The sequence below is a fragment of the Mus musculus genome, chromosome 17 (genome assembly GCF_000001635.26).
Source record: "Mus musculus strain C57BL/6J chromosome 17, GRCm38.p6 C57BL/6J".
Classification (NCBI taxonomy): domain Eukaryota; kingdom Metazoa; phylum Chordata; class Mammalia; order Rodentia; family Muridae; genus Mus; species Mus musculus.
This window is the reverse complement of record NC_000083.6, coordinates 44,650,515-44,678,038: the sequence shown is the minus strand read 5'-3', so window position 1 is coordinate 44,678,038 and position 27,524 is coordinate 44,650,515. Positions and strand designations below refer to the sequence as shown.

Here is a 27,524-nt window from a genome sequence, read left to right as displayed (position 1 = left end):
CTGTGGAAGATATTCTTTCAGCAGTATCCGCCTGTTTCTTGGCAAGGCCTTTAGGCAGTCTAAAGAAAACAGCCCAGGAGAAGCCGCCACCGGGCCTGCCTTGTGGTTAGCACTGGCCTGGCTCGTCCCTGCTTCTCACTCTGACCTTGGCGGCGTGGTCACTGATTTTCCTGCAGTCTTTGTCTCTGTCTTTCATTTTTTTAAAAAAAGGGGGGTTGTGATTTTGGCTCACATTAGTGAAATTCCCATGATCATCTAGAGAAACGTCACATTTTCTTGCTTTCATTTTGAAGAGAGGTATTTTTATATTGATTCAAAGAGAGGTGGGTGGGTTTTGGAAAGCAGAGGTCTTATGAAGGGGAAAAAAAGATTTTTTTTTTTTTTGTAACGCTCCAGATATGTTGGCAAAATGAAAAGGTTTCACCAGTTCATTTTCGGACTTGATATTTAATAGTCTAAAAGTGAGAGCTAGTTCGTTTGGTAGCCAGTTACAGTACTAAAATTCAGACTCAAGAACACTCTGGCATGAGCTCGCATATTTTGTTCTTAGGAGAATACTCTTAGGCTTAAAGCGTGGTCTTTGAAATTTGTATTCTTTGGTTTAAACCTTTATTTTTTCAGCATTTGTGTTGTCCAGCTTCTGTACAGAAGGGATTTTATTTTCCTATATTCTCGATTATTTTAAGGTTAGTAGTTGAATGTTACAGACCTTATGCAAGGGAGCGGTTCTCTGGTCTCTTCAGCTTTCTGTTCCTTCCTCTAGTCCTCTTACCTTCAATTGTGTCTGAAGGCATTCCAGGCATCGATGGTGACTGAGAGATGCAGTATTTTCAGTTCTCTCTCTCTCTCTCTCCTTGTGTTTGGGATATTGGCATTTATGAGTATGTTTCTGTGATAATCAATCACCTCTATGCCTGTGTCCCAGTCTCATTGATAATTGTTAACTTAACCTGTCCATCTCCTTCCAAAGAAAGGGAGGGGGTCATGATACCTTAAGTCCTGGGCAGGTGCTAATCTTCTAGGAAATTGACCTAGTATTCCACCCATTAAGGGTATGGTACATAAAAATGGCTTAATGTCCCTTTGAAGGTCTCAGCAGGCATGTGAGGACCACACAGAATGGGCTGCGCTGCATGCAATGGAGTAGAATTGTCTGCATAATTATTGTACTTGGATTGAGATTCAATAGCCCTCTTTGGGTTCAGGAAACGAACCTCTGTTAAAACCATATGGCACTATTCTCAAAAGAGATGTTCATAGCCCGCCACTTCCCTCAGACACTTTGAGTCAGGAGTTCCTGAAAGGAGTTGCGTATATTGGGGGGGGGGGGGAGAGAAACACATGTCAGCTTCCATTCAGGGCCCTGCTGACACTTTCAGCTGTGAAAGGCAGACATTTCCATGACTTTTCCTCAAATGCCATCGTGGTCGCTGGGTTTGAATAATGTCCTCTGAGGAGAAGCTGGCTAGCAGGAGGAACATAGCACCACTAGGCATAAAGGTTTGAATTATTATCAGGACCAAGGGATTCTGTTCTTAAAAGAAAAAAGTACCCTTAACCAGTGAACTGTGGTTTGTCAACACTGGAAGTCCTGCTTGAGGGTGGGGCAATGGCCTTCAGTCTAAAACCTCTGTGCACAGTCAGCTGCTTCTACAGAGTTTTGCCTTTGCCCAGCATAATCAACCTGTGTAAAATTGTCCTCTGAGTGTCCCCCACCCCCCATGCTAGTGTGCCCCATATTAGCTCGGACAGAGCGGAAGGTCAGGTCAAAAGATGTGCAGTTGTCTCCTGGTGATGGGATATTTGAAAACAAATGAGGTCAGAAACTCCATCAAATGATGACTCCATGTTAGAGTACTTAAGGACAGTGCAGTGTGTGCATTGTGATGAATTGTTACAAATGTTCTCTTTTGGGGGATGCTCCTGGTTAGTCTTTGCTGGTAGGAGGTATATGAGCAAGTCACTGATACTTGCTTATGCCCCATCATAAACCCGGAATTTTATCAGAATCCATAGAGCTTTGTTCAGGCTGTTGGTGAAGTTAGAAAGCTGAAATGTCTTCAAAAGTGGTACTTGACTCCCATTGACTGCCTACTATAGACACTACCCTCCCTCCCTCCCTCCCTCCCTCCCTCCCTCCCTCCCTCCCTCCCTCCCTCCCTCCTTCCCTCTCTCCCTCCTTCTCTCCCTTTTTCCTCCTTCTCTCCCTTTTTCCTCCTTCTCTCCCTTCCCTTCCTCCCTCCTTCCCTTTCTCCCCTCTCTTCTTTCCTATGCACTGTGTAGTTCTGGCTGGCCTAGAACTTACGTGGAGCCCAAATTGCTCTCAAAATTTCCAGCCTCCTGTCTCAGTGTTCTTAATAATAGGATTACAGATGTGAGCCACCACACCTGGCAAAAACCAGCCTTTTATTTTATACCTAAGTAGAAGGCAAGCTGTCTCAACTCTGAATGGCTGATAGGGTTTCTTTTTTTCCTAGGTATTTCTGTGGTGATCCTTTCCTCCTCCTCCTCCTCCTCCTCCTCCTCCTCCTCCTCCTCCTCCTCCTCCTCCTCCTCCTCCTCTTCCTCCTCCTCCTCCTCCTCCTTTTCCTCCTTCTGCTCCTCCTTTTTCTCCTCCTCCTTCTTTTAAGATTAAATGGCGGCTAGCAATTAAACTCCTTCAGTCACTGATCCACATCCTACAGTCAATCTTTTATTTATTCAGCAAGCATGCAGAGGGTTTCAACCAAGCATAGTTTCAAAAGCACTGTAGGAATAGATGACCTAGTCATGTCTGACCTATCACTTGACTCAGAAAGAAAGTGAAGAAGAAAGAGACTCACGAAATTTACCTTGAGACATAAGCTGTGGATATTAATGACTATGAGACCGAATGACAGAAAGCCTCAGAAACTGGAAAAGGCCATAAGAACCTAAGGGCTGAAGTGGGCGGGGGACACTCAGGAGCACTCCACTTTCATTTTGGGAGCTCCCAGGAGGATCTTATTTAAGATAGTAAGACATTTGAGTAGAATCTCAATTATCAACAATTAGACTTACTGGCAAAACTTTGGGTATATAGAATTGTAGGTAGATAGATAGTCTGTGCCCCTCAGAAGGCCCAGGCTGTGTATCTTTCATCTTTGTGACCCTCCCCTCCCTGCCTCCATCTTGTCTCCGGCTCCCTTTTTGGGTCTGTGGATGGAAGGTATGATGTGGAAATGTCTCGTGCTTTCAATTTGGCTCAGGTAGTTCCTTCTAGCACCTGGTTTTCCCCTCAATTAGTATAGGATCTACTTAACATTCACTGCTAACTTCCAATTCTACCTTCTCAAGGACAGTAATTACCCTGCCCCAAACTCAGCTGCAGATGCCGAGCTGTGCCTGTGTGCTCCATCATGCCTGCACTGTCGCTATCTACTGTGCATCTTCTGAGTGAGATGAATCCATAGCCGTTGAGCTTTATTTTCAGGCTGGCGTTAAGGAAGAGAGACACACTGTCATGTGGCACATTCCATTGTAGGCTAGGTGACAGCCTAGTTATGCATAAATAATTGTGCTTATTCTCTAAATGCTTTTGGAAAATTGTTCTAGAATTTAGCTACCTCTGGAGCTTTATGTTCATATAGGAAAAAGGAAGAGAGCCAAGAATCTTCAGGCCAACTTGGTGGCTTGAGCTTTCTTTCCCAGTTCTCTTTATCTGTGCCTTTTGGCTTAAAAGGCTGCAGCTTTGTGAATGGTACCACTCAGGTTCTTTGTCCTGAACCCCTGCCCTGCCCTTACCCACTGCAGACAGACACTTTTTCTTTTCTCTCCTGATAACAGGACCAAGGAGCACAAATGCAGGGCCTGGGGGAGGGGGTAGAAGACAGCCTGAGTCCACTTCATCTGTTCCTGATTCCATTTAAGCTCACCAGAGTGGCAAACCATATTATAGGAAGTGTTCAGATAAGACCCGAGATGAACATGGGTGATGGACATGCCAAACCACACAGAGAAAAGCCCACAAGGCCGCAACTCTACAGAAAGACTTTAGGCTTTGGGGAAAGCTGGGAAGAGGAAGGAGTGGCCTCTCTAGGGCCACTCCTACTGGCACACCTACTGGTTGTTTAGTGCTAATTGGTCAACCCTGAAAACTTGCATAAGGTGGCATTACAGAGATTGAACAGGTTATATTTAGAAATATATATAATATATATATATACACACATATATACACATATACATACACACATATACACACACATATTTGCATTCATACACACACAGAATGCATGCAATCACAGGCCATGAATTTGAAGGAGAGCATCGGTGAAGGGTATATAGGAAGGATTGGAGGGAAAAGGGGGGAGGGAGAAATATAATTTAAGTCATAATCTCAAAGGTTATAGAAGATGGCAAGCTTCAAGGATGTTTGCTGTCACTTTGTGATCCTTGTATGCTCTTGGATCTTTAAGGCCAGCCCGGAGCCCAACATTTCCCAGTGTAGTATTGAAGCCAGAACCATTTTGCTCACTCTAATCTGTGCAAACACGAGGTGCAGAATCATAATCTCACTTGTGACTTGTCCCGGAAAAGACTGGCTGCTGTGTCTTGGTGAAGGATTTTAGGCCAAGAATTTCATTTCTGTAAAACAGCATGGCCACAGGTGAGCCCTGTGCGAACTTACCATAACCCTTAGAGGGATTATAGGACAGTGCCCAGGAGATGGCTGGCATGTGCGGCTGCAGCTCAGAGGAGACTGGACTTGCATTTCAGCAGCTTTGCAGACTTGATGTCGCTGGTATCAACCAGGTCGCTTGGGAATTGGGTATGGAGTAAGTGGTGGAGAATCTTAACCATGGTGAACAAATTCATTTCATCCCCTTGCACCCGGGATAAAAGGCTCTCCCAGAAAGCTTCTTGGGGTCTTTGCAGCAGGAGCAGACTCAGAACTCTTTTGGGGCCCACCTATGTGTCTGTTCTCCACAGCGACCCCTGCAGGGCACTTTCTTCCACGCATTCTGACCCATCTTCCCCGTTGGTTCCATGTGCACTTGACTCTTGGACGTGTCACACACTCTCCCTCACTTCCTGGTGGCCCCACCTGCGTGAGTTCTGCAAAGACTACAGACATATCTTAAGCATAGCATTTAGGATTCCCAACCTCCACTGAGGCCAGCCTTTTCTGCCCCAACACCAACTTCCTTCTGCTTTTGCAGTTTTGAGCTCAGTCAACCAAACAGTAAACTCATCCTCTCAGCGTTACATCTTGTAATTTTTAATGTGCCCGTGCTTCTGATCATGTCTGACACGCTCTCCCTTGTCCCTGTGAATACTGTGTTAGCTCCATGCAAGCTCAGCATTTACATCCCTGGCCTGTAATAGAAAAATCCTTTCCTAGCTCATCCCGTCCCTCTTGCTAGTCTCCTGGCATATCTGTCTTCTGCTGCGAATAACATGGTCTCCCTGAGCTGGAACCAGCTCGCGGCACACCCTTGCTTTAAATACTTCAGCAGCTCCTGTTATTTGTGGGATGATGTGCAGACAGCATGGCGTGGTGACAAGGCCCTTCAGCATCCGATCTGCCCAACTGCCTTCCACTCGCGCTGTTGTGGCCCTGTGCCAACCGTGCCCAATTGCTTCACTCTGTAGCTCCCTTATCTGTGCCTCTGCACCTGCTGTGCCCTCTGCTTGCAGTGTCTTCTGCACTTGCTTGATGCAACTCTAGTTACCTATAAAATCCACGCAAGGGCATCTCCTTTCAATGATGGGAGGCCCTCTCCATCACTCTTGGAAATTAGGCATTTATTTTTCTGGATGTCCTCTAGGTTGTTTGTTTATGGTTCTTCTGCTCTGTTTGACCACACTGCTCCACTCGTTTGCCTTTCTGCAATGACCTTCAGTGTACTGTAAGCTGCCTAGTCGGGGTACATTATCTGGAAATGGTAACTGGCGAGTTTGTGTTCCACTTGCCTGGTGGTTTTTCTCCTCTCATACATTTCATCCCGAGGGTATCCAGTGCTATAGGTTTCTCGTTTGACAGATTAGAATGTCGAGCCATGGAGATGAGAAGTATTGTCTGTGTATCAATAAATAGAGACAGTTTCAGAGTTACATGCACTTGTGCAGTCACGCCTGGCTTTAGAAGCAAGACTCTGTCTGTTGCCTGCCTGCTCACTCTTTCAAGTACACTGTTGTGTCCCGCCCCCCACCCCACCCCCGTGTGTGTGTGTGTGTGTGTGTGTGTGTGTGTGTGTGTGTGTGTGTGATTTTAAGGATGGTTAGTAAGGCCTGTTGAGCCATTAGGCAGTTAATATGCATAAGAGTGTATATACTGAACAGAAGGAATATTAATTTCTGAGAACATATTGGGTATGAAGTCCATGAGATAGACAGGATCCAGAGAAGAAAGAGTCAGACCACGACCAATTCTTTAGTTGGTTCAGCCCACTTTTGCTTTCCCAGTGAGCATGTATCATTTTTGAAATCAACAAAAGGCACCGAACCGGGCTGAAGGCTGGGAACTTTATATATAGAGAAAGGTACGTCCAGGAAGCAGAGGTTTCTTGACGTGTGTTTATGAAGCACATTACTGTAAAGCAAGCTGAGCCTTGAGACAATGGTATCTATTTGCAGTGGTCTGATAGCTACAACTATCTAGAACTTGGCTAGTAGCATTTCTGTCCCCTTAACTGGACCTTCCTGCTCTTTCCATGCATATACATGTATGGGTGTGGTAGAGGAGTAATATCAATTTTTACTCATACATGACTATGTCTGGAAAACGCATATATTCTATGTTTCCTATGGACAAACTGTCAAAAATGATGATTCAATATGAAACCCACAGACAGAAGTCTACAAAATTAACTTGCCTTTGAAATAAAGAAGTTTTAGTTTTAATTGCTGGTAGTTTTTAACAGACATTAACAGATCACAACTCACTTTGGCTTTAGCTTGCAAACAATGGACTTTTCTGATATCCTGTCTTGAAAGGGAGGCAAAGCTCGCTGCCTTCTAACACCCTTGAAGACTACGTTAAAGTTCATTTTATAAAACCCTGACTTGATCCTACTCAAATACCTGGCACCTTTCATGACAGAGTGGAATGTAAGAATACTTTAGCAGATCTGAGTAGGAGCGTCAAACTCCGGTAGTGTGGGGATGAAGGTTCAGACTTCTGAGTTCCTTAGTCGGAGTTCACAGAAGATGAGAATGTTGGGATTAACACCGCAGACTCCCTTCATTACACACGGCTGAGTAGAGCAATTATCTGTCTATCAAGGGTAGGAAGGTGTGTAGTGCCGTTAAGGCAGAGTGGATGGATGGATGGATAAATGCTATTCTGTTGTAAGAAGGTGCTGATATATGCAGTAATCCTTGGAGTTTCGCTTATTAAAAAAAATCCCTTTTATTTGAGAGTTTATCTTGTCATACCCTTGCAGTTTAGAAGAAGTGATGTTTTATGTTATATTCTTGACTGTTTTTTCAGCTCCGTACCCATCTGAGTTTTCTTAGAGGATTTCTTAAAGGCATCTCTTGTTTAAATCATGTTTAAACAGTCTGTTTAAGACCTGTTGCATAGATATATAAACACCATGGTCCCTTAACGTAGTAAAAACAGACTCTGTCAGACGCCACGCATACTTTTCACAGAGATGCATCTATTGTTGTCTGAGCTACCCCTTTTGTCCACATCTGACCTGAGAGGGTAACAGCATAGCTCAGTCAACCTAATCTGCCAGTCAGAGGGCACAGACATCCACCTCCGCTGTCATCGAGATGTCTCACATGCGGAGAAGCGCAGAACTGTGTACAACTGGGGGAAGCCTTAGACTAGATTAAAGCTAAGTACGGCAAATCTGCCTTAATGGCTGTGTTTACATCTCCCCATTCTTTGTTCCTTTCGAAAAGTAATCAGGTTTTGCAAGCGTTAAGAAAATCACCTCATCTTGCCAGCTGGAACGGGTCCAGCTTAAGTCAGAAATCCGCTCCCCCTGCCCGGCCCCCCATTCTTCCCCTTTTCATCTGTGATCTTTACTGCCATTCAGGCGACAGGAGCTGGCTTGATTTTTTTCCCCCTTGGTTGTTGCTTTTTTAACATTCTCTTCTCCTCAAGAAAATGGGAAAATTGAGAATGCTGTGCCATGGCCGCGGGGTGGGTAGCAGTCCAGGAGATGAGTGCTTCACACTTCCCAATCCTTCCTCCTCTCTCCCCATCCCCGTCCCGAAACACCCGTCCCAGGCCATTATCATGAGTGTGAAACCCAGTGAGCATCTGAGGGAAACTGAGCCCAGGATCCAGGGATTGTGTGACTGTTTGTCACTAAACACTTTGAAGAATAATGCCATCCATGTTCAGCTAGGTCCCTGTCAAACAAACAGCAATGCTTTGGGTTCAACCATGGGAGTTCCCTTAACATGAAAAGCAACCTCATATTTCTCACAGGGTTTTGTAACTGTCGTAGCACACAGAACTATGGTATATGTGAATATACAAGACTGAAAGAACCCAATGGACCTGTTTCCTGTGTCACATTAAGTGTTGGAGTTAAGTGTAGACAGGGAGAAGAAGGGGGCCTTCTGTGTATTTCCCATATGGCCAGGCATGTTGCTGGATGTTGAGGTGTTCCTAGTGGGATGGGATGTATCATGGTCAAGAGAGTCAGAAGGACTGAGGATAAGAGCAGCAAATTCTCGCTCTTTCATCCTTCACTTCTTCTCTCTTTTGGTTGTTCCTCTTGTGACATTTGAGTCAGGACAGGGGACTGATAAATAAGTCAACAATATTTTTTTTCTGGAAATTAATTAATCATGGAATGGAAGGGAAAGGAAAGAATTTGCTATTGGACCCATGAGTTGGCTCACAAGGTGCTTGCTGCCAAGCCTGTAGCTCTGAGTTTAATCCCCAGGACCCACAGGATAGAATGAGAAAATGGACTTCTGCCAGTTGTCCTCTGACCCCCTACATGTGCACTGTGGGTGTGGTCATGTCTGCATGCACATGCATGCTCTGTAGCTCTCTCCTCTGTCCCTCCCACCCCCTCATATGCAGTCCCATTATATTTTCAGATGGTTTTCTCTGTACATTCTTAAAAATCCTTCTTCTCAGGTCTAGAGATATGTATGGCTCAGTGGTCCAGTCCTTGCTTAGCATGAGCAAGGCCCTGTGTTTGATCTCCCAGCATGGAGGTGGCAGGGGGCAGAGTAGGAAGGAGGCAGGAGGAGGAAAATGGAGAGAAGGAAGGAAGGAAGGGAGGGAGGGAGGGAGGGAGGGAGGGAGGGAGGGAGGGAGGGAGGGAGGGAGAGAGAATGGGAGAATGGGAGAATGGGAGAATGGGAGGGAGGATAGGAGGGAGGGAAGATCGGAGGGAGGGAGGGAGGATGGGAGAATGGGAGGGAGGGTGGGAGGGAGGGAAGGTTAGAGGGAGGGAGGATGGGAGGGAGGGGAGAGAGAGAGGACAGAAGTTAACTAAAACCCTATTTCTCTGTTCAAGCTCTCAGGAGTTTTCTTCAGCTTAAATATCTGAAATTCCCTAAGTCCACTATTCCAAGACAGGAGAAGCTGTTTTAAACTCCTTCATGAGGCTTTATTCCTGAGCTGTGACTGGTCTCCCCCACCCCACCCCGATAGTTATGCTTTGATTGCTGTGTTTGCCACATCCCCAGAAGGTAAAAGTTATAAAAGAACTTGAATTTCTGTTCATGCAAATTAGCATGGCACCAGCTCTTTCGTTTGCATATTTCTTGAAAGATCTTGAACTTGTCAACTTTCAGAAGTGTAGGTTTGGAAACGGACAGCTTACCTGGCAGGCCCTCACTTCTCTCTCACATTAGATAATTGTACCTTAAAAACAATGCTCGCATATGCAATTAAGAGACAGGACTTTATGCTGTTAATCTAGACTTCGGCCTCTTATTAAAAGAAAGCAAACTCAACTTTTAACATTAAAAAAAAAAAAAAGAACTAAAGTTCCTAGAATATTTCTATGGAGTCTATGGGCTAACTCTATAATTATGTCTCTAGAGTAGATTATATTTTTCTTCTCCATAATTACATTTTACCCAAGAGCCTGGAAGAGCTTCAGTCCTTTCTCGGGTGGAACGATTATTCCTGTCTTCTCTCTGGATAAACTCTGGATAAACTCCTGTGCACCTGATTCTGTTTGGGGGCAAGGGAACTCTCAGAGATTCCTGGTAGAGATTTTGCTTGTTTTCCTCAAGAAATTGGTTAATATGCTAAGAGAAGCTCATTTTTGAAATGCCATCAGAGAAGAATCTTCTGGAATGAGATTTGCTTGTTACATATGGTCCTCTGTTTCCAGCCACATGCTAAAATTTCCTAGGGCTGTGCCCGCCCTTGAGCTGTCCCACAACATACTGCATGGCCGTTCTTATCAGTGAGAGTGGCTAGAGGCCTTAGCTATGAAGATGGTTTCTAAGTGCTTTGATCATTCTAATCTAGAAATAGTTTTGGCCTAAACCAGATGTATATGGTTAGGAAAAAGATGATTCAGCAGCCTTTCCCAGCAGAGATGAGCGACTCATCAATTTTACCGTGGGAAATGCCTTCCAGCTTTTCTCCCCCCTCCTTTCTGCCTTCCACTGGACAAAAGGGAAGATAATTTCAAGTTTATCTCCTTTCTTTGTTAGTTCAATAGGTGCTTGTATGCGCCTCCATTAAGATTGTGGTAGATATAACACATGACAAACATCCACAAGGGATGGCTAGGCAAGGTGAGGGATATCTATAGAATTATAGGCTTTGAAATTCTATATAAATATCCAATGTCAACTTGCAACAGGCTGATGCTTACTGGATGCCTGCCTCTTGCACCTAAGTGTAACCATGGGCTGTGGACATAGCACGTAGGTGGGCTGTGCTCAGCTACCGAGATAGAAACCAGGGGGAGTCACACAGACCGAAAACACCAGTATGATAACCCAGTCCAGCCTTGGGAGGAGATTTTACCAAGTGCAATTGATGAGCAAATGTGTGTTAAGTTGAGGGGACAGTGTGGACAAAGACATCAGATTTCTTTGAAGAGCAATGGATGGACCAGTGTGAAACATGGCAAACAAGAGTGAAACACACACACTAGGGCCATATTTTCAGGTTTTTCTTTGCTGGGTCTGAGGGGGGTAAGGTGGGGCTGTACCTGGAGAGATCCGATGAATCTGAGCAGGTGAGTAACATGAGTTTGGAAGTTTGTGGGTGCGGGGCAGAAATTGTGTTAGGGGTCATGGAAGCTCACACTTTCCTTTATAGTTGGTAAAGAAACTAAGTCCTAGAATCCCTCCCTGGGGTCATATGACAGATAGTGTGCTCTTGAATGTGCTAGACTGCTGCTGCTCTGAGATATGAGCCTAAGGCCAAGACTTTTAGGGAGTCGCTCCAGTGGGGATGAGAAACAAAGATCCCATTCCTTTGGACCATGTAGGAATGGCCCTGACTAGGTCACATGGGCTCTAGGAGAGGAGGTGATGTACACTGGATTTGGGGACCTGGAAGACTAAAAGGTGGTGATGTTACAGACATAAGGGAAGCAGGGATGAAGCTGCCTTGGGGGGTTTGAGATGGGAGAGAGCAAAGGAGGCTAACTATGGAGTGGGGGAGCATGGGCCTTTGATTCCTACCCTTAGCACGTGGTGACATGAGGACATCTGAACAAAGACGGGGCACAGCTTCGCTCTTCTCAAGGGCATTTTCATTTTTACACCCGTGTAGGAGTGGAGAGGCTCAGAGCCTTTAACCCAGAGCCTCAGGGATCATAAATGATTTGGGTCAGCCCTTGTCATAGCTTTCACAAGAGTCTGCGCAACCCTCCCTGTATTTGCTAGAAACCATCAACCGAAATGCCAAGCGATTCAGAGCCGAGGGAGCTCTTGTCTCAGTAGCAGATTTCCACAGAAGTCATTTGGAATCGAAGCTCTTTGTAGGGGGAGTGGCCAAAAGGTAATAATCAATATTCCAAGGGACAATATGGCGCTGAATGCATGCCAGTTTTACAATACACCCTGCTCCCTGAAAACTCATACCTTGTTAGAATGCTTGGGCCGCTGTTGGGATAAAGGGGTTTGAACTAAGGGGCCTTGTTGCTTTGTCCCAGAGCAGCTTCAGAATAATAGCTCTGCTGACCCATAGCAGTTGCCCTGGAAAAGAGGTGCAATCTTCTCTTTTCACTGTCAATCACAATATTCTGGAGCTGTTACATCCTGTGGCTTCAGACCTCTTGAGCTGTCCCATACTCAGTGACAATGTCATTAGCTAGCATCTTCCCAGTCACGTACATCTCTGCTCTGGGGAAGCCCACATGCATGGCAGAGGTTAGAGGGCTGCCAAATATCATTTTGTAGGCCAGGAGATCTGGCTCTAGAAGACAGCTCTCTACACTGTATCACATAGCTTAAGAACCAATGCTTAGACAGGATACATTTTGGGTCGAAAGTTTCGTGGTGGGTTGGTGTCCATATCACACTCCATTGGGGTTCCTGCCTGAATATATGATGTGGCCTCTTTAGGTCCCATATCCCCAATGCTGTGAGTCACAGCTAGGGACACACCTATTGATTCTTGGGCATATCCTTTATCCCAGGTCTCTGTCTCTTCCTGAAGATGCTCTCTACCCCCACAACCCCGTCCGTTGCAGATTTCCATTCATTCTCATGGACATTTGGCCATCCATCCCATCCTTTCACACCTGATGTGCCAGTGTTGGGGGGACCCAGGGAGGACCCCCACTCTCTCAGACAAGAAGGGGGGATTGAGGGAAGAATTGTGGGAGGGGTGAAAGGGTGGGGGGCAGTGAGTGGGATGTAAAGTGAATAAGTATAATAATAATAATAAGGAAAGAAAGAAAGAAAAATAAAGCTTTTAATATATAAATCTAAAATATAACAAGAAAGGATTACAATGACAAAAATTTAAAAAGAACTAATGCCTGGCCTGCAGTTACAAAGTGATCTGAAGAGGGTATGCCTGGGTTAGATTAACAGCACATACATGTTTGACATCATCTAGTCTCATATGATATTTATCTTGTTTCTGTCACATGCCTTCCAGCTAGCTGTCCCTCTCTGCTGATCAGAATTTTGGCCCTAGGGTGAGCACAGTGGTCTCAGCAGTGGAAATTTCCTTTTTGTCAAAACCAAAGACTCCTTGTGCTTTTCATAGTGCTGTTCATGATCAGTTTTATTTTACAATGAAGGAGCTTACAAACACACAGAGAAAATATCATATCTAATATAGGTGTAACCACGTAGTACCTTACATATATACTTTCCATACCAGTTTCATCTGTTATTTAGCTGAAATGTTTTGAAGTGAGCACTCGATACCATGACATTTGACCCTTAAGTATATGTCAGTGCTCTTGAGAACTCAACAAAAAGAATCATACAGAGAATGACTTTAAAATATATTTAACAGCTCCTATTCTAGTGTCCCAGTTACCTTCACCTCAGCGATTCCTCTGTCACCCATGATGGCTGCCTTTTTCCTCCAACTATACCCTGAGCTTCTTGGAGGCAAGACATTATCTCATTTCCTTTCCCATCTCCTCCTGCTTAGTGTGCCTAGTGTGGCTCCCATGTGGCAAATTTATAATACTCATCGACTAGATTAGATGAACTTGAAGTGGACATGGCAATCCCCGGTGGGACTTTTTTCATTCCATGTTAGGGTGGACCTGACATTTCACAGCACACCCATCATGAAATATACCCTATCCAGTCTCTTCCTGGTGTATCTGGCATTCTGGAGGAGGAACAATCTAACTGGCTAGCATCACACATGTGGCTAGACAGTTGCCTACAGTGGGAAGTTCTGGCTGGGGTGGACATTGTTCTCAGAAGACGTGAGGCGTCTCTCAGTGTCTTGGTTATAAAAATGAGCGACACAGATCATGCTGCAGAGATGTCTTTATTTGCATTGCTCACAGACCACACACTTCCCAGTCTCTTCATGCCAATTTCAGATGTCTGAGTTTTGAAAGCAGAAGTTAGAGTGGCCAGTCGCTATCCTTTGTGTGCGTAGGGATCAGCAGGGCTGTTGGCTACACTGTGGCCCAGGGGCTTAGCAGTTCCTCATGTGTCTGCTATAAGCATGTGTGAATGCTGTGACCTTTTGCTCATGCTTTTATTCTTGTGGGCCTGCGTCTATTGCAACAAAAGTCATATTCACCCACGTACACTGGGACTTTTTGAAAGAAATCTTTTTTGAAAACTACTTTTTGTTCTTGTCCATTTAAAATTCATTTTTGGTCATGACTTCCCCTGAATGGATTCTGCTGCACTGTCATGTCCTAAAATAAGCTGGTTGGCGATGGGAGAGCAAAGAACATTAGGGCTTATGATCAGGAAATCCAAGGGTTAGTCCCACCACTAACCATGTGACCTTGGGAAAGCCATGTCCTCCCATGGGAACTCAGGGTCCTCCCTGGGTCCTCATCCACAAAAGAGTACATTGCTTTCAAATGTAGAGTTTAGATTATATCTGCTACCCTTTCCATCTCTCCAGTTTTAAATTGCTTTCAACAGTGCTTAAGGATCACACTGAGAGAAGTGGGAGTTTTTCAAAAAGCCAGTGAACTTTAGCATAAATGTGTGGCCACTAGTCCAGTTTTCCAGGAAGCACCAATCAGGGCCTGTTTCTAAAGAAAGCCTTTGGCTACTGGCTTCCGTTAATGTTGCAAAAAGCCATGAAGCATTTTGAAGGGATAGTGTTGTAATATGATGCACTGCACCAGTAAGTTTTCTTCCAATCAAGATGTTTCTCTGAAAGGGGAGTCTATTGAGCTAGTCAGGGCTTGCATAAATATTTATTGAGCATCTACTGTAATGCAGGCACTGAGTAGATTATAAGAACCCAGCTGTTCACAAGAGACAGGACACTCATTTGCTTGGGATTTCAAGTTTTTTGAGGAGGGACAAATAAATATACAAGATAATTACAGATTGTGACAACTGCTACAAAGGAAGGTAAAGGCTGTGCTCCAGAGCGTGGGGACATATTTTGGTTATGGGAATCAGGGCGAGGCTTTCAAAACAGGTAGTAGTTACTCTAGATCTAATCAATAAGGAGTAGGCCATACAGAAAAATCAAGATTTTCATCTTAGGAGTATAGGGAAGTCCTGGCATGGGAGACTTCAGAGGAGACAGCGCCAGACACTCAGAGAGTCTGAGACTAAGGTTGCACTTGGAGGAATGCAGAGAACTGAGGAGATAGGAGAATGTATCAAGGCAGGAGTCCCAGCATTTGGGGTAGGCCGAATGTGGGACATAAGGACTAAGGAAAATATCTAAGCTCTTGACTGCAAGCGTCTGAGTGGCCAGTGATGTTCATTGACATTAGGGACTATATTGGAGCAATAGGCTGTTTTGGAGTATGACTCAAGGGTTCCGTTTTGAGTCTATGCATTTAAGACACCTGTGATACACCCTAAGGGATCCCTCAAGGAGGCAATGGGAGAGAGAAACCTAGGACTCAGGACAGAAGGTGGGGCTCCATCTAGAAGTTGAGGAGTCATTGGTGTGAAGGTGGGGCTTATGCTGGATCTCAGACAATCTTGGGCAGTGGTTTTTCTGGCCCCGCCTTTGTATTAGATGACAGGGAGCTTTAGGAAGATAACTTTCCTCCATCCACTCCGGGACCTGGGTGCTCATATCTTTCAGAGCTTGAGGGAGTCTTTTCCTATTCAGCCGGTCCAGAAGGATGACCGACTTATGGAGAAAGAAGCTTCAGCTAGAGGGGAGGCTCCAGGATGTGCTTTCACACAGCACCCCTCCCCCCATAGCTATGTGTGATTTGAGCACATGTTTTCATGAGTGTGTAGAGGCAGGTGTTCGTGTGTGTGTGTGTGTGTGTGTGTGTGTGTGTGTGTAGAAGCTTGAGGTTAACATCAGAATCCTTCCTCAGTTGCTGTCCACCTTATTCACTGAAGCAGAGTCTCTCACTGGTACCCAGAGCTCACTGGTATGGGGTAGTCTTGCTACCCAGTCTGTTCTGGAGATCCCCTGTCTGTCCCTTCTGAGTGCTGGGATTAGGTGAGCCCTATGCTTACCCACACTTGCTGGGTTCTGGGGATCCGAACTCTGGTCCTGTTGCTTGCATGGCAGGTGGGTGCTTATCTTCAGATCCTAGAGTCTTTCCTCTAGACTTTTTCCCCCTAGAGTAGTAACATAAAAATTGCCCACTCTCTGCATCTGCCTGCTGCTTGGCATAGCTCCTCTTAAGGAGCAAGTAAGGTTTAGTCCTCCAAACAGCAGGACCAGTCACCCTGTCCTTGTCTCAGTGTGTGACTCTGTTGTGTCCTGTGTTCTTAGTTCTGGAGGGATTGCCTGGTGCTGATGACTGCAGCATGTCTTTTAGCCTGTCATTTGAGTGCCCCGTGATGTGGTTTAGCGGCAGCCACTATTCGTCATGGTTGAAAGATGAAGAACCTATTTGGCTTTTGTTTAGCATTGTACTGTAAGGATCTTGTAGTGGTTGTGATGGTTTCTAGAAGAGGATAGAGAAACACAGAAAATCCATATGCTTTTCTATATTGGTATCCTCTGAAAGATACGCTATACATTATTCTAGGTTGTCTGCACATCTGAGGTAGCTGTCTTTGAGGATAACTCTAATGAAAAAAAATCGTTGGGCCTTTAAAAATTTCACCTGCTCTTTACATTTTTCACACCCAAGGACTATTCAAAGTCCTTTCCTCTTGTCTGCATTCTCCTAATAGGACCAGCACTGGGCTAAGAGTAAATAAAGATGTGCCCATATATTGTACATGCTGAACACACAGTGTGGTCTATATGAGTCCATGTAAGATTGAACAGCCTTCTCTTTAGCCTTCAGGGAAGTTACCACTCCATTCCAGAAAGTGGCTCCAAAAGCTTTTAATAGGTATGTCAGTGTGTGTGTGTGTGTGTGTGTGTGTGTGAGAGAGAGAGAGAGAGAGAGAGAGAGAGACAGACAGACAGACAGACAGAGACAGAGAGAGAGACAGACAGACAGAGACAGAGAGAGAGACAGAGAGAGACAGACAGACAGACAGACAGACAGAGACAGAGAGACAGAGAGAGAGACAGAGAAAGAGAGAGATCAGAAAAGAAAGAAGAGGAGGAAAGATATTCTATACATCTGACTATAACAAGTCTTTGTATAATAATTCCCTGATTGTGAAACTAGTTAGAGCCAGGGAGCTATACAAAGACAGTCTGCTACAGCCATTTATTTATTAAGAGAATGGGTGAGTTATTGTGATTGAATTTTAGCTATTCTTTCAGCTTAGGTTGAAAACTAGTCTTGACACCTCGCTGAGCTTACTTCTGAAGTGTTCTAGCTACACTGAGTGACCCGAGGCAGCTCAGAGAGGAAGACAGAAAGCCAGCATTGATGAGACCTCATGATGACTAGGAAGCTCACGTCCTACATGTAACAGCTGTAAAGCGGTGCTGGCCAAGCTAGTTAAGAGTTGAGGGTCATGGCCTAGGTGCCCCGCCTGGGCAGACTTTGGCCACTTCACCTATGAATAATTTATTCGTTTGGGTCTAGAGGCTTTTTTGGGTCACCTCTAAAGACCTTTAGGTGTGTAAAATCTATTTGCAATCTGTATAAACTGGGGGAAAATGACAATTAACAACGGATTTCCTTTGTTTTTTTCCTGATCATGTTTTCAACTAGGTCTAGTCCTTCTGTTACATCCACTGCCCAAAACACACACTGGCAGGAAGTAGGAGGTGGGTGCATTTCAGTTAATGGGCCCAGTTGGAACATGCTTGGCTGTGGAGACAGCTACACTCATATTACCAAGCCTTGGCTTCCTGTCTGTTTTCTTTGGGCTGGGTAGGCAATGAAAAGGGAGACAGGAAAATACATTTTGGGGCAAATAAAATAAGGAATTTGTCTTATGAAGACAGCTTATAGCTAGGGAATTCTAATGCTCAACTTAACCCTCTCCTGACATATTTGTCTCCCTTGTGCTGAATGTAGGGGAAGGTAAGGTGTCACAGCACTTAAGGCCATGACAGATACCCATTCCCGACAGAGGCTATTCATAATCCATGCTCAGGGTTTTTTCTTAGATGAGTAATAATCAGGTTCCCTGAGTTTTGCTTCAGAACGCATCTTCTCATTCAGTCATCATTCCCATACCATGCCTTGCATCAGTTCCCGTTGTTTGAGCACACATTCTAAAGTGCTGAGCAGCAGATAGGGCTCCCCAGCACAGCAACCCTCTCCTGTTAGGTGCACAGCCACACATGGTCACAGCACCAAGACACTGCCACATCCCTTATAGTAGATGAGTTTGTGACTTTTGAAGATGTTTCAGTACTTGATCTATTTTTAATTTGCACATTTCTTTAATACCCAGATTTCCTTTGCTGTATAACTTGAATAAACCAGAAGAAAGAAAAGGTCTGTCTGTCTGCCTATCTGTTTCTCTATTTCTCTCTCCTCCTTCCCTCTTCACTCCTCTTTTCTCTCTCTCCTCCTTCCCTCCCTTCCTCCCCCCCTCCATCCTTCCCCCCCCCCCCCCCGTCTTTCTCTCCCTCTCTCCCTCCCTCTCATAATGGGTGACCACATTCACAGTCACCTATTTGGCCCAACACCACTTTCCACTTTCTTGCATAAAGCTACAGTGGTAGATTTAAAAGAAAACATATTCTATGTGATTTAATGGGGTGTATTATACGCGTTTGGGCTTTAGCACATCTCAAAATCCCCAGATCTGTCCGTTTTGAAAATCTGATTTTCTTTGTCAGATTTCTTTTCTGACTTTCTTTGTATTTGTATTTGTATTTCTTTTCTTTTTATGTTTCTCCCTCCCTTCTATCTCCCCCCCCCATTTTCTGCCCCTTTTCCTTTTGCCTTCCTTCTTCCTTTCTGTTTCCCTTTTTTGAGTTTTAACTTTTCAGCAAGGAATAAGTAGCTAGCTGCACCACAAAAAGAAAACAGATCACTAGAGACACTATGGAAATCTGCCTTCCAAAAAGCGTTTGCCCGTGTTCCTGCCCTGGGTTTGTGAGAATGTAGCTGACTCCCTGAGCTTTCAGACGGGGCTCCCCATTGTGAAGCGAGAAGGGATTCCCCAGAGCACTCAGTCTTCCCATCCTCTTATTGCAGGGCTAGAGGAGGCACCCCGAGAGTTCCTCTTGAACCCTTGATTCAGGTCACTCTTGGGACCCTCAGTCCCCGCATACAGATAGAATTAGGAAGGTCTGTCACCCTACGATGCTTGAAGAGCAGCTTGCATAGACGGATCATAATAAATATCAGTGTTGATAATTCCTTGGCTTAAACCACCCAGTATGTATGTTACACATATCTATATAGCACGATCAATTGTTCAGCTAATTAATGTGCTTTTATTTTATGATTTGCTGTTTCCAGGGCACAGACAGAAGCTTGATGACTCTAAACCTAGTTTGTTCTCTGATCGCCTCAGTGATTTAGGGCGCATTCCTCATCCCAGTATGAGAGTAGGTGTCCCGCCTCAGAACCCACGGCCCTCCCTGAACTCTGCACCAAGTCCTTTTAATCCACAAGGACAGAGTCAGATTACAGGTAAGACAGACGCATAGGTTTCACTTGGAGTCTGGCAGGCTGGGGGTGAGGGGCTACCAGATAAGATGTGTTCATTTCGTGACTTCCAGAGCTGCGATCGGCTCGTGAAAAACTTAAGATGCGAAGATACTGATTTCTTCCTTTTATTAAGACCGTTTTGACATTTGATAACTTGGGGATGAAAATGAAGGTTTCTGCTAATGTTGGGCTTTACAGCTGTGTCGTGTACACTGTGGCGGGGTGGGAAGAGCTGTGCTGTGGGAGAATGTGTGATATAAATTCTATATTGTATCCAGCTGGTGCAGGGGACAGCATCACACCCTGACCATTGGAAGATTAGTGTTGCCGACTCGGATTTGAGTGTAAATTTCTTACACATATAACAGTTTCATTTAGTTTGCTTCAAAAATAGCCAAGGGCTAACAGGAAGCCTTGATTGGTAGTTAGAGGCAGGGTCAGTGAATAGTTCTTCAGGCAGACAGAACCCATTTTGGATTCATAATTAGCTCCGGTTCTCCACACTGCATTTCTGCTTATATGTTTCAGTGCGCAGGTCACTTTGTTTCTTCTTAACACCAGCATCAGGTCATAACTGGCTATGATGCATTAAGATCCCAGCTCTTTTTGGTTTTCTACCCAACTGGTACAAATACAGACCTTACTTTAGGATCAGTTTGATTGCTTTGAGGTCCCGTTGACAAGAATGTGTGGATCGTGGCAGATCTTTAATCTGCATGTCAAAAATATCAAGAGGTCAAAGAATATTACTTCATCTTCTTGTTGTCCTTGCTAGAGGCAGAGTAGACTAATGAGAAAACAAGTCAAAACAAAACATGCAATAAACCCTAAATGTGCATTTTTTTGATGGCTAGGTTTTCTTCTGTAGTGGCTATACTTAAGTATGCATAACGGTCTCAAAACAGAAATGTTTCTGACCCACCTCTTTTCGGTCTCCTGCCCATGCTCTGCAAATGTATTCTTGGATATTTCCTAAGAGTAGCCTTTTCTTTCTTTGGGTTTGTTTAGTAAATGAATGCAGTTGCATAAAAAGTAATTTGGAATTGTAAAAAAAATAAAATAAAAAATAATATGTCTCAGTATACTGGAAGAATGTTAGTACTCTGTGAGAGGACCATATTTTAACCTGTCTGAAACTTTAAACAGCATTCATGAAGCAAATGGCTAAAAAATGTGTGCTAGATGTGCTCATGATAAAAGTGCAAGGGTGAGGTTCACACTAGCCTGTGGATGTTATAACTTTAAAGTACTGGACTTCAGTTGATCAAGATTCAAAATAGCCATCTTATAAAAATTCTCAGTCTGTCTGTATGTGTGCATGTGTTTGTGTGTGTGTGTGTGTGTGTGTGTGAGAGAGAGAGAGAGAGAGAGAGAGAGAGAGAGAGAGAGAGAGAGAGGAGGGTATGTGTTTCTATATTATTTACAGTCATGATTACTTTTATATGCATATATACATCATATGATTTGGTAACTACTAGGCTACTTAAGTTTTTCATTTCTATGTTCTAATCTTTAACTATTTGTTAACATATTGACAACTAATGGTTTTAGTATGTTGCTTGCTTTAATGTGCATGAGTGTTTGCCTGCATGTATGAATGTGTAGTGCATGTATGTGGTGCTCTCAGAGTCTAGAAGAGGGCATCAGATCCCCAGGAACTAGAGCTTATGGGTGCTGGATCCTCTATAAGAGCAACAAGAGCTCTTTATTGCTGAGCTTCATTGCTCTTCATTCTTTCTAGCCTCCTATGGGACTATGGGACTTTAAAATGGCCCTTTGAACCTGGCTGATGCTTGATCCACTTAAGAGGCCTAAATCTATGAGTAAAGTCACAGGAGAGCTCTGTAAGCCAGGCAGTGGTGGCGCACGCCTTTAATCCCAACACTTGGGAGGCATAGGCAGGCGGATTTCTGAGTTCGAGACCAACCTGGTCTACAAAGTGAGTTCCAGGACAGCCCTGGAACAGAGAAACCTATACAGAGAAACCCCGCCTCAAACAAACAAACAAAACAAAACAAACAACAACAAGAAAGCCGAGAACCTAAAGGTACTTTAGACATCCTTGAGCCAGACATTGGAAAGGCAGTGGGGGAGGGGCTACCTTTAACAGCATCCCTGCATGCAGACGTGTGAGTAAGCTTCTGAGAAAGCAGGGACTTATGGGGGGGCAGAGCATCTGCGAAGATCAGGAGTTTGACCTCCCCTTCTGCAGAATAGGTTCACCTCCAGTTGGCAGCAGTATCTCTCCACTACCATCCCTCTTGAGAGGGTCAGGAAGGTTGAGCTCCTTGCTCGCAGTTGCTTGGCATGTTAGAAGCAGCAGGACAGCTAATATTCCCTGGGTCCATTTCTTAAAATGAAATTATGGCATTCCACAGGTATTGATAGCATCCTAGAAGTCTGTCTTATAAGATACTGGTCCTTCACATGGGGGGCTTTGGTATTGGTGGGCCAATTAAGGATCAGTTGTTTTCACAGTTTTCTTCATTGTCCTCTTTTGGTCATGATAGCTTTTTCTCCAGCCTCCCAAAGCAAAGGTGTACAGGTGTATCTGGACATGCTCTGCTCTTGGTTGTGTGGATGTTCTTTAAATGTCCTCATGTTGTTGCGAGGATGCGGGGACAAAGATGCCTGCAAGTAGTAAAGGGTATGCCGAGTCTTTGAAACTAGACAAGCAGGAAATCCAGGAACACCCAGGACAGTAGCTACATCATGGGTGAATCTCAGGATTCACCTTCTTGTTTATTTACTAAGTGTGCTTTTGATCCCAGCACATGCAGAGAGCCCATCTTTGGCAGGGCAGAGAGCAGGGAAAAGTGCTTTTCTTCATCTACTCTAGCCAAAGAGGCTCATTTGGATCTTGGCCCTCACGCACCATGCTTTTCATAGTAGTCAGTCTACTGAGGAGGTGGAATTCCTCCCCAGATCTCTTCATTATCTTCCTGGGAAGAGCCTTTCTCCAAAAGCTCCTTTCCATTCTCTGAGCATTTGTGGGAATGCCACTGTTTCTCAGCTTCTGTGTATCTGTTTTTCTCCATTGGCTGGTGTGGACTTCTCTGAAGCAAAGAGTCTCACTAAATGTAGACTTGATGAGAATCCAATAGAGAAGAAATAGGTGCAAAAACAGCAGAACTGTATCATGATTTTCTTGTTAGCATGGACCGTGCTTTCTAATTTCTTATCCAGGCCATTCTTGTTTCCTGAAAGTGAACTATGGCAGAAACCACATTTCTATATAATTCTCTGCTGTTAAACCAGTTGGTTTCATACTAGAAGGAGCTGCAGAACTCACATTCTTGAGACTTGCCTAGAGTGGTAACTTCTTGGCATTTCCTATCGGCATTCTAGTTCATGTAATTCTCTGTTCAAGGATGTTTGTCACAGAGCCTGATTCTCTCTTGTTAGCTTGGTTCTCTTGAGGTGTTTACCCCCTCACAGCACACAGTGGTCATGGTTGTATGCGCATCTGAAGTTCTTCGTCTTGCCCAACATCAAAGGCAGATGACTTCTTCAGAGTCCCAGCACAGCAAAATGAAGTTCAAGGAAATAGTTAGTGCTTAGTGGTTCATAATTAGCCTTTTCTAATGTCTCTTGCAGTTCCTAGGGCCAAAGGTTCCAGCCATATGGTGGGCTGGCTTCTCTGCTGTGCCAGGCCGGTGGTGCCGCTCTGTTGATGTCTTTGATGGCTCATGTTCTTTCTGCCTGAGGGACCAGGGCCTCCCCACAGCTTCCTGAGGAAGTTGCCTCCTCCCCAACTCTTTTTTATCATTCTGACATCTGCTGCCTGTCTCTTGGCACCAGGAAACACCTAGCCTGTTGCAAATGCCAACCCCCTTTGACTCAGCATGTGGCAATGGTTTTGGAGGTTGAAGATGCCATGCTAGGAGGCGCTTCTCATGACAGCTGCCACTGTAAATTCTCTGTATGACACAGTTGTACGTAAAAGTAATTCTGGTGATTCATGCCCTTGGGCTCTGTGGGATGGAATTTTGATCTCATCACTGGAAGGACAGTATATACTGATATTTTTCTCTTAATCATTTATGCAGGAAGTCAATTGAGGCTTAATGTTTTGCTAGGCACTGTTGTAAGTGAATCAAATAGATGCAGTTTTTGCAATGGCTTTTATGAAATTTTGAAAATGCAGTGTTTTATATCTGCAGTCTACTTCATGTAATCTTCTGTGCAAATATGTTTTTATAAGAGGGCCTGGTCCTCTCTCATTAGCTTACATTTCAGTGACATTTACAGCCAATAAAGGAGTAGAACGAGTACACATGACATCGTTTCAAAATAAGTGTCCAGGAGCAGAAAATGAAGCACTTAGTACAGAGAGCAACTTAGGAGGAAGGGAAGCAACTAATTTCGATTGTAAAGTTGGGGAAGGAATCTTTGGAGACAGGCCTGTGAGGAGCAGCACGTAAGCAGTGGGAGGACTCATGCAGGTGGGAGGACTCTTGAGAATGAGCAGACTCAGAAAAGCAGGCCGTGGCAAAGCTATGGAGGACCTCAGAGGATGGGGCCACTGAAGGATAGGAACCAAGGGATGGGTGTTCTCTAATCACCGACATGTTTACATGCCACCTTCGGGTGCTCTGTATAGGGTGCATGCATCCCATGGGCCAACGGTAGAAGCAGGCTTATGGTCAAGGTGCTGCTCCAGGGGCTGATCTAATGACACTACAGGGAGTGTAGAACTTGGAGCTTTTTTACCTGGGCAGCTGGAGAACAGGGATATCATTTTATGGTGTGGGGGAAGACTTGGAGAAGGGTATGAGTTGTTAGTTAAATACTAAATGAAAATTAATTTTCCATGAATGTAGATGCTGGAAGTATTTAGGATAGTGTTTGTTTGTTTCTGGTATGACTTCCATTTTCAGTAGACCCTCAGGCAGGACTAGATTCTTGGGTATCTACTAGATGGGCCATTGTATCCTTTACAGTGGCTTTCTCCTCGTGGAATGTGCGTGCCGCTCATCTGACAGTTCACTCACAGTCTCTTTAGTAATATGCCACCATATCCCTACTTTTTCCTGGCATATCCTTCTGTTTATTGTTTTCCCCCAGACATTCTTTTTTCCAGACTTGGGCCAATTGCCATGCCTCTGCCAGGCCTCTTCTGGTCCACTCACTGAGTCAGGCTCCCTTGCCACCTTGTGCAACACTCCATTACATCACGTTCCATGTGGGGACAACGACTTGACCACACATTGTCTCTTGCATCAGATTTTCCATTTTTCAAACTCTGAGGCCATGTTATATTCATCGTTGTGTCCCTATTGTCTTCAGTAATGCCTAGGGCTTGGTGATAAATGAATAAATAGGTCATTGATTTCTTCAGGAAGTATGATGGAATATTATCCTGGACTTAGTCTTTGTAGTTTCTATTTGATTGGATTCTTATTAGCTATCATTTATTGTTGCATATCACGAGCCAGGCACTGTTCCAATGAGGTTAAGTCACAATCCTTCACAATGGGGCTTTTAGGTAGGCAGTATTGTTGTGGCAACCGAGGGCCAGAAAAATAAAGTAGCTCTCCCAGGATCCTACGTACAACTCCTGACTATTAAATAAAAGATTTAAGAAACATCCGCATAGTTCCAGGGCCAAATTGAATACTGTCCTGTGTGCTAGAGAAGACACACTTCTTAAAGGGCTACTTCTGGAGTTTCTGATCTGTACTTTAAAGTGTTTATTGATGCCTTAAGATGTTCTGCAAATAGATGTAGGTGGCTGAAGTCGACTCCATTGTTACAGTCGTTGTTTCTGAGTGTCAAATTTTTAGGAGGCAGCCACCTGTACCTCTATCAGGTTGAACATGTCATTAACCATCGAAGTGAACACGTGTCATGTGTGACCACTTCCATTTTCTGCTTTCCACTGGGTATTATTTAGGAACCCCAGGGAAGATGGTCTCCTAAAAGAGATACATGAGGAGTATCTAGCTCATACTTTAGTATGCAGCAAAATCATTGTTAATGATTAAAGTGTAGTTCTATAAAGCATGTGTTTATAACAATAATTTTAAAAATCATAACTAGGTGGAATGATTTACCAGATAGTCCAAGGCCATATAAATTGCACGAGCAGTTACCTCGATAAGGGTTAGGTCATCATCCTCCACTTCAATCTGATTCTGTAGTCCCTCGGGGGGAATAAAGCTCCTTTAGAAACTAAGAGGATCTCTAGCCAACTATGCTAGTGGGATTAACCTATGCACGCTTGGCTGACCTAGGCTCAGTCCACTGTTGCTTGTCCTGAAGCGTTTATCAGCATAATCCTCTCAGAAGTAGGACAGGACAGCTGAGTAGTGTGTGTCTCAAATTGCTATTCTCTTCAAATGCCAAGTGACCACATAGTTCTGGGAGGGGAGACAAGCCAGGAGGAGATGTGGGCATGGGTCGGATGGGGGTAGCTGTGAATGTGACTGACGGGGAACCCAAGAGAGGCTCAGACAGAGTGGCTGCTGGGTCCACCAGTATGGATTTGGAGAGGGAAGCAAGCCAATGTGTCCCTATTACCCAGAGGCACCATGGAGCCTAAAAGAGGTGAGGCCACCAACTCAAAAACAGCCACTCCATTGGAAGTCATTCTGTTTTCCATTGGTGGCACTGTGTTTGACTTTCTGCAGTCACCGGAAAGTCCTGTCCAGGCTCCTTCCTTTGAGAACCACTGGGCAGGGCGTCCAGGTAAATAGGCTTGCTGCTTCGCCCATGTGTGTGCCGGAAATCTCACTGGAGGAAGCTGCTGATCACAATTCTCATTTATAAAAAGAGCACAAATCCTGTGTGTAAACACTGTCTCCTGTCTGTTAGCTGTGGGAGGCAGGTTCTGCGCACAGTCGAGATGAAGCGTGAGTTCCCGTCTTTAAAGAGCAAGGCTCCTGGGAGGGACTGGCAGCCACAGGCTCATGCTGTTCTTTGGCCTGTCAGTAATGTCCACAAAGTGACGTGGAGAAGGTGCTCGGATTTCTGTCTGATGGGATTCCCTTAGTCTCTGTAGATTGTATTAGAATCAGAGAGGGATGATTATCTGAGAACAATCAAATTCTTGTCCCAAAGACTCCATTTTGTATTTTCTTCTTTCTGGACTCATCTAGTAATAGCAAGAAGAATCTGTGTGCTACCTCTTGCTTCATTCTGGTTGAATCTGTCTTTAGGTTTCTCTCCAGAGAACGTGTTGATTTCATTCTTCCATTCCTTTCTATGACATCATCTTTTTTCCTTATAGTTTCATGTTGGTTTTACGTAAATGTATGTAATATATGTATATGATCATGTATGTAATATATGTATACATGCTATTCCTCTTTATTAGTTGCCTAGGGACCTTGCTCACCACCTTTTGCTTTCAGTGATGGCCTGGAGGCCAAGGCTCAGGGGACTGCAATGGATGGGAATATACAACCAGAAGGCAATCCAGGGGGAGGCTGTCAGACACATCTGACCTAGGTGGGGTAGGCTATATTTTGATCATCCTTAAGTTTCTGGGGCTTCTCGCAGAGACCCACTGTGCATTGCCCATGTGGAGTGAATGACAATAATAATGTATTATGTATTTTCAAGCCAGAAGCATGTTCTAAGCCATTCTTAATTTGATATATTGAACATATAAATTATATGTGTATGTATGTATAATACTTAATACTCATTTGTATGTCATATTTTATCACTTAACATATAAAAACGTACTCCAGGAACAAAATTTCATAAGTCTATGCACTTATAAACATCTAGTTAATTTTTGGAGGTCTCGTTCAATCAGGACCTGCTTTCTCATAGTTTAGAAACAATTGGCTTCCATGGAATTTAACACAACAGCCTTGGCAGAGGTTGTCAGTGATGACTTATCTAGTGACTAAGAAAATTGGAGCCTGAGGAGATTTTTTTGAAATCCACTGAGCTGAAATAGGAAATCTATGTGTCTGGTAGCAAGCTTTGACAGGGTGGCTTTAAGTGGGGAGAGGTGGAAAGCTTTGGGAGGTG

At 44.4% G+C, this 27,524-nt stretch overlaps 1 protein-coding gene across 8 annotated transcripts in view; it reads left to right on the top strand.

The window, feature by feature from the left end:
- Runx2 (runt related transcription factor 2) overlaps positions 1–27,524 on the top strand; it is a 318,811-nt gene that overhangs the window by 136,759 nt on the left and 154,528 nt on the right. For 5 of the 8 annotated variants that reach the window (NR_073392.1, NM_009820.5, NM_001146038.2 and 2 more), the window contains one exon: positions 19,347–19,520. The exons of the other annotated variants lie outside the window; for them this stretch is intronic. Coding sequence is in view for 4 of the 5 variants with exons in the window: in NM_009820.5 (NP_033950.2) it covers positions 19,347–19,520 (174 nt within the window). In the remaining variant the exon portion in view is untranslated. The remainder of the gene's footprint in view (positions 1–19,346; positions 19,521–27,524) is intronic. 8 annotated transcript variants of the gene reach the window in all.